Consider the following 15089-nt stretch of genomic DNA (forward strand, 5'->3'; position numbering starts at 1 on the left):
TTGACTGTCAGTCTAATTGTTGTTGCTTTAAAGAAAATCTGCCTTTGAAATATTAGGCTTTTATTACAATTTCAATATGATCTGGCTAAGTGTGAATTTCTATTCATTTATGAGGGACTTCGGTGCCTTGGGCTTCTTGAATCTATAGATGAGCATCTTTCATTAATTCTTCAAATTTCTTCATAACTATCTCTTCAAATATTGTTTTTGATAATTTCTTTCTTCTCTTTTTCTGTAATTTCTATCAAACATATGTTAAAAGCCTTTTTATGTCTTTCATGACTTCTGTTGCTTTGGCCCTCTCAGCTTCATTCTGAATAATTGTTTTAGATCTCTTTCAGCTCTCTTTGAAACTGTTCTATCTCCTGGAAAACATGCATCTTAATTTTTTTAAACTTCAGCTATTACATTTTTTTGACATGACTTCTCTTTTGGAGAATATAGGCCTTTAGATCTCAGAGTTTGGGAGACATCTCATATTAAACTCACCCCACTCTAGACTGAGTAGGCTTCCTTCCATTCCTCCCCAAGTCATACAACACTAAGAAAGCAAATACCCAAGGTCTAGCAGTTTGACAGACCCACAGGGCAAAACGCCACTTAAGTGCTATTTTTACCTTTCTGGGGTCTCACTTTTACTCAGACCTTGGCATGTGTTGACCTTACTGTCGTTACCAGCTCACAGACAACTTTGGATTAAAAAAATGTTCTCTGGGAGTTGAGTCATTTTTGGCGGAATTCTTGGTATCAAGTCTCTGATGTTCCTGAAAATGGAATCCCAGCCATGACTGATCCTTTTCTCTTGCTTTCAGTCTGATCTTTAGCCAGTTTGCTTCACTTTATTGATTTCTGTTCTTTTTTTAAATTTATTTATTTTAGAACTATAGCATAGTTAATTCATTTTTCTTTAAATATTATCATTATTATTATTTTTATTGTTGATAGTTCAAAACATTACATAGTTCTTGATATATCATATTTCACACTTTGATTCAAGTGGGTTACGAACTCCCATTTTTACCCCGTATACAGATTGCAGAATCACATCAGTTACACTTCCATTGATTTACATATTGACATACTCATGTCTGTTGTATTCTGCTGCCTTTCCTATCCTCTACTATCCCTCCTCCCCTCCCCTCCCCTCCCCTCTTCTCTCTCTACCCCCTCTACTGTAATTCATGTCTCCCCCTTGTATTATTTTTCCCTTTCCCCTCACTTCCTCTTGTATGTAATTTTGTATAACCCTGAGGGTCTCCTTCCATTTCCATGCAATTTCCCTTCTCTCTCCCTTTCCCTCCCACCTCTCATCCCTGTTTAATGTTAATCTTCTTCTCATGCTCTTCATCCCTACTCTGTTCTTAGTTACTCTCCTTATATCAAAGAAGACATTTGGCATTTGTTTTTTTAGGGATTGGCTAGCTTCACTTAGCATAATCTGCTCTAATGCCATCCATTTCCCTCCAAATTCTATGATTTTGTCATTTTTTAATGCAGAGTAATACTCCATTGTGTATAAATGCCACATTTTTTTTATCCATTCGTCTATTGAAGGGCATCTAGGTTGCTTCCACAGTCTTGCTATTATGAATTGTGCTGCTATGAACATCGATGTAGCAGTGTCCCTGTAGCATGCTCTTTTTAGGTCTTTAGGGAATAGACCGACAAGGGGAATAGCTGGGTCAAATGGTGGTTCCATTCCCAGCTTTCCAAGAAATCTCCATACTGCTTTCCAAATTGGCTGCAACAATTTGCAGTCCCACCAACAATGTACAAGTGTACCCTTTTCCCCACATCCTCGCCAGCACTTGTTGTTGTTGGACTTCATAATGGCTGCCAATCTTACTGGAGTGAGATGGTATGTCAGGGTGGTTTTGATTTGCATTTCTCTGACTGCTAGAGATGGTGAGCATTTTTTCATGTACTTGTTGATTGATTGTATGTCCTCCTCTGAGAAGTGTCTGTTCAGGTCCTTGGCCCATTTGTTGATTGGGTTATTTGTTATCTTATTGTCTAATTTTTTGAGTTCTTTGTATACTCTGGATATTAGGGCTCTAACTGAAGTGTGAGGAGTAAAGATTTATTCCCAGGATGTAGGCTCCCTATTTACCTCTATTATTGTTTCTTTTGCTGAGAAAAAATTTTTAGTTTGAATAAGTCCCATTTGTTGATTCTAGTTATTAACTCTTGTGCTATGGGTGTCCTATTGAGGAATTTGGAGCCCGACCCCACAGTATGTAGATCGTAGCCAACTTTTTCTTCTATCAGATGCCGTGTCTCTGATTTGATATCAAGCTCCTTGATCCATTTTGATTTAACTTTTGTGCATTTCCGGTTTTCCCAGCACCATTTGTTGAAGATGCTATCCTTCCTCCATTGCATGCTTTTAGCCCCTTTATCAAATATAAGATAGTTTTAGTTTTGTGGATTGGTTTCTGTGTCCTCTATTCTGTACCATTGGTCCACCCGCCTGTTTTGGTACCAGTACCATGCTGTTTTTGTTACTATTGCTCTGTAATATAGTTTGAAGTCTGGTATCGCTATTCCGCCTGATTCACACTTCCTGCTTAGCATTGTTTTTGCTATTCTGGGTCTTTTATTTTTCCATATGAATTTCATGATTGCTTTCTCTATTTCTACAAGAAATGCCATTGGGATTTTGATTGGCATTGCATTAAACCTATAGAGAACTTTTGGTAATATCGCCATTTTGATGATGTTAGTTCTGCCTATCCATGAACAGGGTATATTTTTCGATCTTCTAAGATCTTCTTCTATTTCTCTCTTTAGGGTTCTGTAGTTTTCATTATATAAGTCTTTCACCTCTTTTGTTAGGTTGATTCCCAAGTATTTTTTTTTTTTTAGGATATTGTGAATGGAGTGGTTGTCCTCATTTCCATTTCAGAGGATTTGTTGCTTATATACAGGAATGCCTTTGATTTATGCGTGTTGATTTTATATCCTGCCACTTTTCTGAATTCATTTATTAGTTCTAGTAGTTTCTTTGTAGACCCTTTTGGGTCTGCTAGGTATAGAATCATGTCATCTGCAAATAGTGATAATTTAAGTTCTTCTTTTCCTATTTTTATGCCTTTAATTTCTTTCGTCTGTCTAATTGCTCTGGCCAGTGTTTCGAGAACTATGTTGAACAGAAGTGGTGAGAGAGGGCATCCCTGTCTTGTTCCAGATTTTAGAGGGAATGCCTTCAATTTTTCTCCATTCAGAATGATGCTAGCCTGAGGCTTACCATAGATTGCTTTTACAATGTTGAGGTAGGTTCCTGTTATCCCTAGTTTTTATAGAGTTTTAAACATAAGGGGATGCTATACTTTGTCAAATGCTTTTTCCGCACCTATCGAGATGATCATATGGTTCTTATTTTTAAGTCTATTGATGTGGTGAATAACATTTATTGATTTCCGTATATTGAACCAGCCTTGCATCCCAGGGATGAATCCTACTTGATCATGGTGCACAATTTTTTTTGATATGTTTTTGAATCTGATTCACCAGAATTTTATTGAGGATTTTTGCATCTAGGTTCATTAGAGATATTGGTATGTAGTTTTCTTTCTTTGAAGTGTCTTTGTCTGGTTTAGGAATCAGGGTGATGTTGGCCTCGTAGAATGAATTTGGAAGTTCTCCCTCTCTTTCTATTTCCTGAAATAGCTTGAAAAGTATTGGTATTAGTTCCTCTTTAAAGGTTTTGTAAAACTCTGCTGTATACCCATCCGGTCCTGGGCTTTTCTTAGTTGGTAGTCTTTTGATGGTTTCTTCTATTTCCTCAATTGATATTGGTCTGTTTAGGTTGTCTATATCCTCCTGACTCAATCTGGGCAGATCATTTAACTTAAGAAATTTATCTATGCCTTCACTATCTTCTATTTTATTGGAGTATAAGGATTCAAAATAATTTCTGATTATCTTCTGTATTTCTGAAGTGTCTGTTGTGATATTGCCTTTTTCATCCCGTATGCTAGTAATTTGAGTTCTCTCTCTTCTTCTCTTCGTTAGCATGGCTAAGGATCTGTCGATTTTATTTATTTTTTCAAAGAACCAACTTTTAGTTTTGTCAATTTTTTCAATTGTTTCTTTTGTTTCAATTTCGTTAATTTCAGCTCTGATTTTAATTATTTCTTGCCTTCTACTTCTTTTGCTGTTGTTCTGCTCTTCTTTTTCTAGGATTCTGAGATGAAGTATGAGATCATTTATTTGTTGTTTTTTTCTTTTTTTAAGGAATGAACTCCAAGCAATGAATTTTCCTCTTAGAACTGCTTTCAATGTGTCCCATAGATTCCGATATGTTGTGTCTGTGTTTTCATTTATCTCTAAGAATTTTTTAATTTCCTCCTTGATGTCTTCTATAACCCATTGATCATTCAGTAACATATCGTTCATTCTCCAAGTGATGCATGATTTTTCCTTCCTTCTTTTATCATTGATTTTCAGTTTCATTCCATTATGATCAGATAAGATGCATGGTATTATCTCTACTCCTTTATATTGTCTAAGAGTTGCCCTGTGACATAATATATGATCTATTTTTGAGAAGGATCCATGTGCTGCTGAGAAAAAAGTGTAACTACTTGATGTTGGGTGGTATATTCTATATATGTCAGTTAAGTCTAGGTTCTTAATTGTGTTATTGAGTTCTATAGTTTCCTTATTCAACTTTTGTTTGGAAGATCTGTCCAGTGGTGAGAGAGGTGTATTGAAGTCTCCCATGATTATTGTATGGTGGTCTATTAGACTCTTGAACTTGAGAAGAGTTTGCTTGATGAACATAGCTGCACCATTGTTTGGGGCATATATATTTATGATTGTTATTTCTTGTTGGTGTATGGTTCCCTTGAGCAGTATGTAGTGTCCCTCTTTATCCCTTTTGATTAACTTTGCCTTGAAATCTATTTTATTTGATATGACTATGGACACTCCTGCTTGTTTCCGCAGTCCATATGAGTGATATGATTTTTCCCAACCTTTCACCTTCAGTCTATGTATGTCTTTTCCTATCAAATGCATCTCCTGTAGGCAGCATATTGTTGGGTCTTGTTTTGTGATCCATTCTACTAGCCTGTGTCTCTTAATTGGTAAGTTTAAGCCATTAACATTTAGGGTTATTATTGAGATATGGGTTGTTCTTCCAGCCATATTTGTTTATTTATGTTACTAAACATGGTTTGTTTTCCTCTTTGATTATTTTCCCCCCTTTACTATCCTACCTCCCACTGTTGGTTTTCATTGTTATTTTCCATTTCCTCTTCCTGTAATGTTTTGCCGAGGATGTTTTGAAGAGATGGTTTTCTAGCTGCAAATTCTTTTAACTTTTTTTATCATGGAAGGTTTTAATTTCATCTTCCATCCTGAAGCTTAATTTCGCTGGATACATGATTCTTGGTTGGAACCCATTTTCTTTCAGTGTTTGAAATATGTTATTCCAGGATCTTCTAGCTTTCAGAGTCTGTGTTGAAGATCAGCTGTTATGCTGATTGGTTTACCCCTAAATGTTATCTGCTTCCTTTCTCTTATAGCTTTTAAAATTCTCTCCTTATTCTGTATGTTGGGCATCTTCATTATAATGTGTCTACGTGTGGATCTCTTATGATTTTGCACATTCGGCGTCCTGTAGGCTTCCAGGATTTGGGATTCTGTCTCATTCTTCAAGTCTGGGAAGTTTTCTCGTATTATTTCATTGAATAGATTGCTCATTCCTTTGGTTTGGACCTCTATACCTTCCTGTATCCCAATGACTCTTAAGTTTGGTCTCTGCCCCTACTCCAATTGGGGTGACGTGACTACCACGCCGTCGGGCCGCTGGGCCTGTTCCGGGAGCGGGCGAAGGCTCTGCTCTGCCCCTACTCCAATTGGGGTGATGTGTGTACCACGCCAGCAGGCCTCTGGGCCTGTTCTGCCAGTCGGTCGCAGGTCTGCCTACCTTGCGGGCTCAGGCGGCGGCTCTGCTCTGTCCCTACTCCAATTGGGGTGACGTGACTACCTCGCCTGTGGGTCGCTGGGCCTTTTCCGGGAGCGGGTGGTGGCTCTGCTCTGCCCCTCTGGCTTGATGACAAAGTGAGTGAGACTCAGGTGTATGTGACTCATTTTCCTTACCAGGAGACCAACTGTTTCTGTCGCTGCTGGTATCGATTAAGTTCTTGATTTCTGTTCTTAATACTGGAAGATTAGCTGATGAAGTTTCAGAATCTGCATGTAATGCTCAATTCCTTGTGTTGTCTCGCCTCTCACATCCATCCTGTCCCTTCATATCCAAATTTGTCCAATTAAAATTGTACTTGTTTATCTCTTGTCTTTTATTCTCTACTTGTTTAAAACCTCTTGACTGCTTTTTCTACTTTGATTAAATAGTTCTCCAAATTCCTTCCAAAGGCATCTAACTAATCTTTTGACCACATTGCTATCCATCTTCAAACTCTTTAATTATTAAATATCACCTAAAGGAAAAATTCTGATATTTTCATCATATTGCAAAGGTGCACTTTACCAAGTCAATACCCTCCTCTCCAGTCTCTTTCATCAACCAAAATCTTCTTGAAATTTATCCTCTTCTAGTAGTTGGCCTGTTAGTAGTTGTCTGAACATACCATGCTATTCCCCAATCCATTCCCTTTCTCATATCCCTCAGGATGGAATGACTTTTCCATAGTTTACCTCCTTTGATAAGAAAATAATAGGACAAGGCAGAGGATGAAGAAGAAATGCGAAGCAGTAGAAGAAAAGCTAATACCTAAAGTATTTGCTAGCATTTCTGGAGGATCTTCTCTACCCATTCTGAAAATGACATTTTAAATTGCCAATAACATTCTAAAAGTGTAAATAGGTCAGTTAAATCTTAGAGCAATGGAAGGGCTTAACTCCATGTCTGTTTTCTTTGGTTTCCCCCATTTATTGAATCCTATGTAGTTAGATGGAGACTCATGCCCTGATATACATTTCCTGGTCTAAACCTGGAAAATCTTCTGGAACTACCAATCCTTTACTATCTTTGTATGCAATTTATCTCCAGTTGTGGGTTTATATCATCATTGAGGCTTGATAATACTGTCAAATCTTACCTACAAATAACTCATTGTTATTCATGGAAATGGAGTAAATCTGCCCTGAGAGAGTGATTGAGATACGGATCTCATGTGAACATTCTTATGTATGTCTTTGGTGAATATATGTGCATGTTTCTGTTGGGCACATATCTAGGAATTGAGCTGTCAGGTCATGGGAGTTCACTTGGTACTGGGCATCTTTTTATTCTGATGGGTTCAGTGTTGTGCTTGAACTGGCTCACAAGAGCCAATTATTAAGTGTTTTAGTAAACATGAAAGCTGGTTGTTAAACACAACCATTATTAAAAATTAAATTATATTAAAAACAAAAGTAATAAGCATCTGAAGTGCATTATTGCCTTCTTCCTACATTTGACTATCATCTTATACTAACTGTACCTGAGTGGTAGAGACATCATGTGGTGATGTGCCACCATGTACCTCTTCAGCAGCACCACACAGGTGATGTGAAATGACCACACTGGAGGATTCACACACAAAAAAATGGAAAATGCTTCTAATTGGGGCTCAATTTACTGCTCTGTTGATTTATATGGACTTAAGAAAGTGATGGAGAAAATGTTAATAAGGCAAATTAAAATCAAAGATGTCATGTTTATGTGTATTTATAGCTCTGTTGAATTAGCACAGAAAATTGTCAAAGTGTGGTTGAATTGCATCCTTAGATATGGATATACAATATGGATCAACAAAAGCATTCTGTAAGAATCAGTGAGCTATATGGAATTTACAATATGGACTATGTGTAGATATACTAGACAGATATTGATCTCAGAGTTCTATGAGGATACCTTCATTTCTGTCTTTCTGATCCCAGTGGATGTCAGCTGGGGATGATGGAAATGGGGGAATGAATCAGATGTTTGTCAGTGTGGTACTTAAGTGGTACAAATTCATCTCTCCTAATGAGAGTCCAGAGGTACACCTGGCTTGTGATGTTCCCCAGAACAAAGTTGAAGAAAAGTGTTGCCTACATGTGATTAACAAAATGAAAAAGTGAGGGAAAATCAGAAGTTAACAGCTGGTACAGTCCAGATTTCAATGTCAAAAGAAGGAATCTTAACATTTGACAGATATGCAAGAGAAAAGGTAGACTTTAAAATCCAGAATACAGAACCCCAAGTCTGGGATCCAAGGAGGTTTAAGCAAGATATAAAAGTGTACAGAAATTAACTGAATAGCTTTTATGCAGCAGACAGCAAGTTGTGTATATTTCAGGGAAGGTGATGGGGATCCAGCCAAGGCTCATATGGCAGAACTAAGATATTCATAGCCTGATATTTTTCCCTGTTAAGAAATAACATAACTGCTGAAGACCACTCAGCAATGTCTATGTCTTGATATCTGAGGTAGTTTATATGGCTTCAAAACTTATGATGTAAATAAACTATGTTATGTTGTGTTGTATTCTACTTTAATTTCCACAGGAAAAGGTCACAAAAACCAATCATCAATGGCACATAAGAGTGAAACCCATGAACCTCAACCAGAAGTAATTCAAACAGTAACTCCTATGGAGATTCACATGGGCACCTGGTTTACAACCACACCTGAAGGCAATCGGATTGGCACCAAAGGGGTAGAAAGAATAGCGGGATTGGCCCCATTGTTATCCTTTGAGTCCACAGATCCTATCAATGGAACGGTATGGCAAACTACTGCTTATTGCAAAATCCTTTAAACCATTAGAGCCCTGAAACAACATACTGAAGAGTGTCTAGCAAATAACAAATTTTAAATAGTTGTTAGTAGTGGATGGGCAGATGGATGGATGGATGGATGGATGGATGGATCTTCTCCACTCTAAAAACATTATATGGTATATTTGACAAAAATATTGTATGCTAACTTTGCATGTGTACATGAGTAACCAGATCAGAACAAAATACTAATTTTTGAAATGAAAAACAGGTCATGGATTTTCTATACCACTTCAAGATATATATGATTAATGATGTCACATGTTTCCTAATATTAAACATACTTGTCTGTATGTCTGTGCCCATCACAGTGAGTGGTAGAAATTTGTTCATGATCCTTCATTTCAAAGAACTCAAGGTGTATTTAAGAATGTGCCATGCTCCCATTGAATAACTCAAGAATTCAACACCAAGGAGAAACTATACAAAAGATTTTATGTGTACCGTAAAAATTAGTAGTATGGAGAATAATGTTTATTCATAGTATGAAATCACAACTCTTGAATTAAACAGCACCTTCCTTGTGCCAAGCTTCCCTTCAGGGGTTTTATGTACACTGTCTCATTCAGTCCCAATACCCATGTATATTAGCACACAGATGAGGAAACTTGACATAGAGAAGCGGTAGCCTCTATCCCCTAACTAATCTCCATGTACCACTCTGATGACATTAGGCTCAACACGTGCAAGCCAACTTCTAGTTCACCAATCCAGTATAGTCCTGCAGAGTGGGGATTCACCAGAATAAAAGGCAGCCACACACACCAGATTTAACTCTCTAGTTTCCTAGGAGAGACGACCTGTGGGCATTTTCCCAGACAGACCTGGGTCAACACAGTCCTGATGCTAACTTGTAATTCACAAATTACAAGTCACTTACTTGTTAAGTGACATTGAGCAAGTTTCTTAACTTCTCTAAGCCTAAATTTCCTCGTCTGCAAACTGGGGGTAACTGCCTGCCTCAAAGATTGTGGCAAGTTATAGATTAGAAAGACAAGCTAGAACTTTCACTTGAAAATAAATAACTATGTTTTGATGGTACCATCTTGGTATTCAGTGGAGCATAACAATAAGTGCACTGGTGATTAACCATTCAGCCCAATGATTGTGCCCTGCCTGTACATGTTCAGGTTATGACGACTCGAGAAGATAAAGTGGTCATTGTACAAAGGAAAGATGGTACTCGGATTGTGGATCATGCTGATGGTACCAGAATTACAACCTTTTATCAAGTTTATGAAGATCAGATTATTTATCCAGAAGATCAAGAAACAAGTAAGTTTTATTTTTCAAGTATTTTTATAACTCATTAGCATAAGATAGAAATAATTCTTAAAGATTGTTGAACACACACCTAAGAAAAATAATTTTTTTCTTCAATTCTCAGAGATCTGTTTGTTTGTTTGTTTGTTTTGGTGTTAGTACTTTATTTTATATCACGTTCTCCAATTTATAGATTTTTTTCTTTTTTTTCTTTTTTTATTGGTTGTTCAAAATATTACATAACTCATGACATATCATCTTTCATACATTTGATTCAAGTGGGTTATGAACTCCCATTTTTACCCCAAATACAAGTTGCAGAATCACATCGGTTACACATAACTTTTTATAAATTAGACCAACCAAAGGATACTCATGCAATCCATATCAGGACCTATTAGAACCCTGTGTTGTGGTGCTATTATTATTATTATTATTATTTGTAGTAGTAGTAGTAGTAGTAGTAGTAGTATTTTGCCATTTGTCTTAGTTTCTAATTTAATTTTATTATAAACTGACAAATTAAAATCATATCTATTTGTCATATGCAACATGATGCACTGAAAATGTATATGCAGCAACATAACTCAGCCAATTGAATTAACATGCATTACCTCAACACATCCTTTTTTGTAGCGAGAACACTTAGAATCTACTCTTAGTAATATACAAAATAAAGTATATTATTATTTACTATACTCACCATATTACAATAGATATCTTGAACTTAGTTCTTCTATATAACTGAAATTTTGTGTCCTTTGACCAACATCTCCCCCACATGTGAGCCCTGTCAATAACCCTTAAGAGCCACCATTCTACTCTCTACTTGTGTGAGTTTAACTTTTTTTGAGTCCACATCTAAGTAAGATCTTGCAGTATTTTTCTTCCTGTTCCTGGCTTATTTACTTAACATAATATACTCCAGTTTCATTCATGTTGCTGCAAATGATAGGATTTCCTTCCTTTTAAAGGCTGAATGGCCTCCCATTGTATAGCTTTATATTATTTTCTTTATCTTTTCATCCATGGTAGACACTTAGATTGATTCCAGATCTTGGCTTCTGTGATAATGGCTGCAATGAAGGTGGGAGTGCATCACTATCATTTATTATGCTCTTTATACTCAACAGAGACAGGAGTGATAACAGTTGGAGTTAGCTTATGGATAGTCTTTCTCATTTATAACACTAACGTCCACATTGGTGTCAACTGAAAACAAATAATCATGACCCATTCATCCTGGATATTAGCCCTCAGATATGTTTCCTTTGATCCTGAAGGCATCTAATTTGCATATACAGGTGACTTTGGGATGGTCTTCCTTCAAATCTGAGCATATCTTATTGTCAGCAAGGTAGTGTAAGAACAAAGGAAGCTGCAGCTGCTAATTAACTGGAACCTGCTCAAAGAATCAAAGAGCCTGTCACTCTTCCTATCCTGAATTTAAGGAGTATTTTTAAAGGGAAATTATTTCCTGACTACCCTTTTACTAAATGCCAGAGCTTGTTTTTCTTTTATTGTATATATTTAAGGTGTGTAACATGATGCCTTGATATCTTTACATATAGTAAAATGATTACTATAGTCAGACAAACTAACATGTCCATCACCTCACATAATTATTATGTGTGTGTAAAGAACACTTAAAATATACTTTCATAAAATATTTACATTATATAATACAATATTATCTATTACAGTCCTAATATTATATGTTAGATCTCTAGACATTCATTCTGCATATATGCAAGTTTGCACCTTTGACCCACATCTCCGCACTCCTGCTCTGTAAAATAATGTATTTAATATGATGCACTAATTTTGTTTTTGTGTATGTATGTATGTATATATAGAAAGAGATACTCTTCTCTGTTCCACAAGGAAACAGGTACAGAGGTGCTACTTTCAACACTGAGTATTATATTGAAATATTGCAAAAACATAAATATCCATCTACAACAGAACAGAAAAATAAAATATGGTATGTTCATACAAAAAGAACACTGTATAGTGGTTCTAAGGAATATCACACACACACACATATGCACACACACGCACACACACGCGTGCACACACACTTATCAAAACTGCCCAAGGCTTCCACACAATGTTAAAAAGAAAAAAGCAAGTATAGAAATGGTAGGTATAGTAATGTATATACTCATATAACTCCATAGAGTAATATATAATTATGTAATCATATAATTACATGGAGTAATGTATATACTCATACAACTCCATAGAGTAATATATAATTTTTGTCAATTTAAAGAAAAAAATATTGCATATTGTTTTGTCACATATATTTATATTATAAAAATTGATTGTAAGGAGTAGTTAAATCCAGGCACAAGAGAAACTTCAACTTTATAATTTTTCTCTTATATACATATTATAAATATTAAAACAAATATGGCAAAATAGTAACAAGTGTAATTTAAAAAAAAAAATTTAGTTGTAGTTGGACATAAACCTTTATTTTATTTATTTTTATGTGGTGTTGAGGATCCAACCCAGGGCCTTGCATGTGCTAGGCGAGCACTCTACTGCTGAGCCACAACCCCAGACCCAACAAGTGTAAATTTTGATTGGTGAATACAATTTAAATGTTTTGCTTTTTGGTTTTTCAAATTGAAAAACATTCAAAATAAAAAGAGTAATGAGAATAATACAGGATACTAAATTTAGCAGGAAAATTTGTTCTGGAAGGATTATTCTGAATTGACAGACTAGGCCATACTCCAACCCTGTGGAATCTGCTTTCCATGGGAATCCAGTCAGCCAGGAGACAGCAGCAAGATCCACAGGATGGGATCTGTTTTTCAGTGTCTGCCTTATCTCAGGTCTGCTTTCCATGTATTTGCTCATAGCTGAAGAACCCCAGACTATCACCAGACAGGTGAAGTGTATGAGGATAGAAAACTCATATTATGCCACTGTTATCACCAACTGCGAGGACAGCAGCTGCTGTGCCACCTTTGGGGATGGAACATCTGTTATTGCAAAACCACAGGGAACATACCAGGTAGGTCTAGTTAGAAAATGAGGAGTGCTAAAGGTAAGTGTCCATTCTGCTAAGAAAATCTACTCCCCCAGGGCAGTGAACATTTCTGCAGTGAAACTGCTCTTATTTTTTTTTTCTCCTGAATTTAGAATATGCTTCTCGGACTTTAATTACTCATCAACCTTTGTTTTGCAAAGGTTTGGTAACTTCGAATTAGGTTATAAGTCAAACATTTGCTAAGGATCCCCCTATGTGCTAGTGTTATGGGTGTTAGAAGCATTTGGATGATCTGGCCCCTGCCTATCTGCTGAACTTCCCCTCCAGCCATTTCCAGCTTCTTTTTTCTTTGCTTTTTTTATTTGATTGATTGATTGATTGATTGATACCAGGGATTGAACCCAAGGACCCTTACTTAACCTCTGAGCTACATCCTCAGCCCTTTAAAAAAATATATTTGTATTTTGAGCCAAGTTCTCCCTAGGTTAGCCTCACTAAATTGCTGAGGCTGGCTTTGAACCTGTGAAGCTCCTGCCTCAGCCTCCCAAGCCCTTGGAATTATAAGGCATATGCTACTATACCCAGCTTCCAGCCTCCTTCTTAACTCCCTGTCCCTCCCTCCAGTCCATCCCCACTGTCTGAGGGCATATCGTCTGTGTACTCCTGGGAAAGCAGTTTGCCTTGTTGAAGCAAAGCTTTGTTCTTGGAAGGTCAAGGGGGAGCATGTATGTTAGCACCTCTCCCATCTCCCTCCATTTTCCTCTTAAACACAATTACCTGGTGTCATCCTGCAGTCCCTGTAGTCTTGAAAGGATTTGCCTTCACCATTTTTTTCTGGCTAGAGATGGAATGTGGAGCCAAGGCACCCCATACCACCTCACAAGGTACTGAGAACTCAGCCAGACATGATGAACAAAGATCTCACTAACAAACCTGTGTTACTGAAGCCAGTTTATCCCTTCTGACAATAATGTCGTCCTCCTTCATTCAATGTAGATTATCATAGGGTAAGGGGAGTAAGAAAGTGAGAGATGAAAGAAAACGTTTACATGAGAGATGAAAATGTTCATGTCCTCGAATTAGGCAATGGTTTCTTTGATACCATTCCAAAAGTTTAAAATAAAAACAATTAAAAAAAATTTTTTTTTTGAATAAAAATAAATTTGTCTCACAGGACACCAGAAAAGCAAAAGATAAACCACAGAAGGTACTATTTGCATATCATATATATGATAATGATTATCTAATGCATAGGATAAATAAAGAACCACAACTTAACAATAAAATGACTAGTAATCCAATTTTAAAATGAGCAAAGGATTTTAATTTCTCCAAGAAAAAACAAATGGCAAATAAACCAGAAAAACATTCTTAACATCATTAGTCACTTAGATAAGGGCAAAACAAACCACAATCAGATGCTACTTAAAACTCACTAGAATAACTGTAATCAACAAGAGGGACAATCACAGTGTGAGCTAGGATGTGGGAAAACTGGAATCCTGCACACATTGCTGGTGCGGATAATAATACTGCATTATTTTGGGAAACTGCTTGACAATTCCTCAAAAATAAAACATAGTTGTCATATGACTCAGCAGATATATATCCAAGAAAAATTAAAACACACACCCACACAAAAACTTACACATGGATGATTAAAGCAGAGCTTTGAGATTACTTTAAAAAAAAACTGTTCAACAACTCATGAATGGTACATTAAATGTGAGATAGTCATAGAATGAAATATCATTCACCCATAAAATGGAATGATGCTAAGTGAAAGAAGCTAGACTGGAAAGGCCACATGGGGCATGCTTCTATTTATATGAAAAGTCTAGAACAGGTAAATTCAGATATAGGGAATTAGTGGTTGCCAGAGCTTAGAGCCAGGAATGATGCACATGACTGCTAATGGGATCGGGGACCTTTGGGACTGATAGAAATGTTCTGGAATTAGTAATAACCACACAATTTTGGAACATGCTAAAAAAATGACTGAAGTATACACTTTTAAAGTGTATAACTGTTTATTTGAAATTTTTT

At 36.5% G+C, this 15089-nt stretch overlaps 1 protein-coding gene across 1 annotated transcript in view; it reads left to right on the plus strand.

Annotated features, from left to right (window-relative positions):
* Positions 1-15089, plus strand: part of SPAG17 (sperm associated antigen 17) — a gene marked incomplete at both ends in the record, with an annotated part of 210593 nt that overhangs the window by 151473 nt on the left and 44031 nt on the right. Inside the window, 3 exons of the mRNA XM_081307538.1 lie at positions 8504-8721; positions 9907-10051; positions 12913-13067. Of these exons, the coding sequence (XP_081163664.1) occupies positions 8504-8721; positions 9907-10051; positions 12913-13067 (518 nt within the window). The remainder of the gene's footprint in view (positions 1-8503; positions 8722-9906; positions 10052-12912; positions 13068-15089) is intronic.

The sequence above is a fragment of the Spermophilus citellus genome (genome assembly GCF_964194105.1).
Source record: "Spermophilus citellus genome assembly, chromosome: 9".
NCBI classification, from domain to species: Eukaryota; Metazoa; Chordata; class Mammalia; order Rodentia; family Sciuridae; genus Spermophilus; species Spermophilus citellus.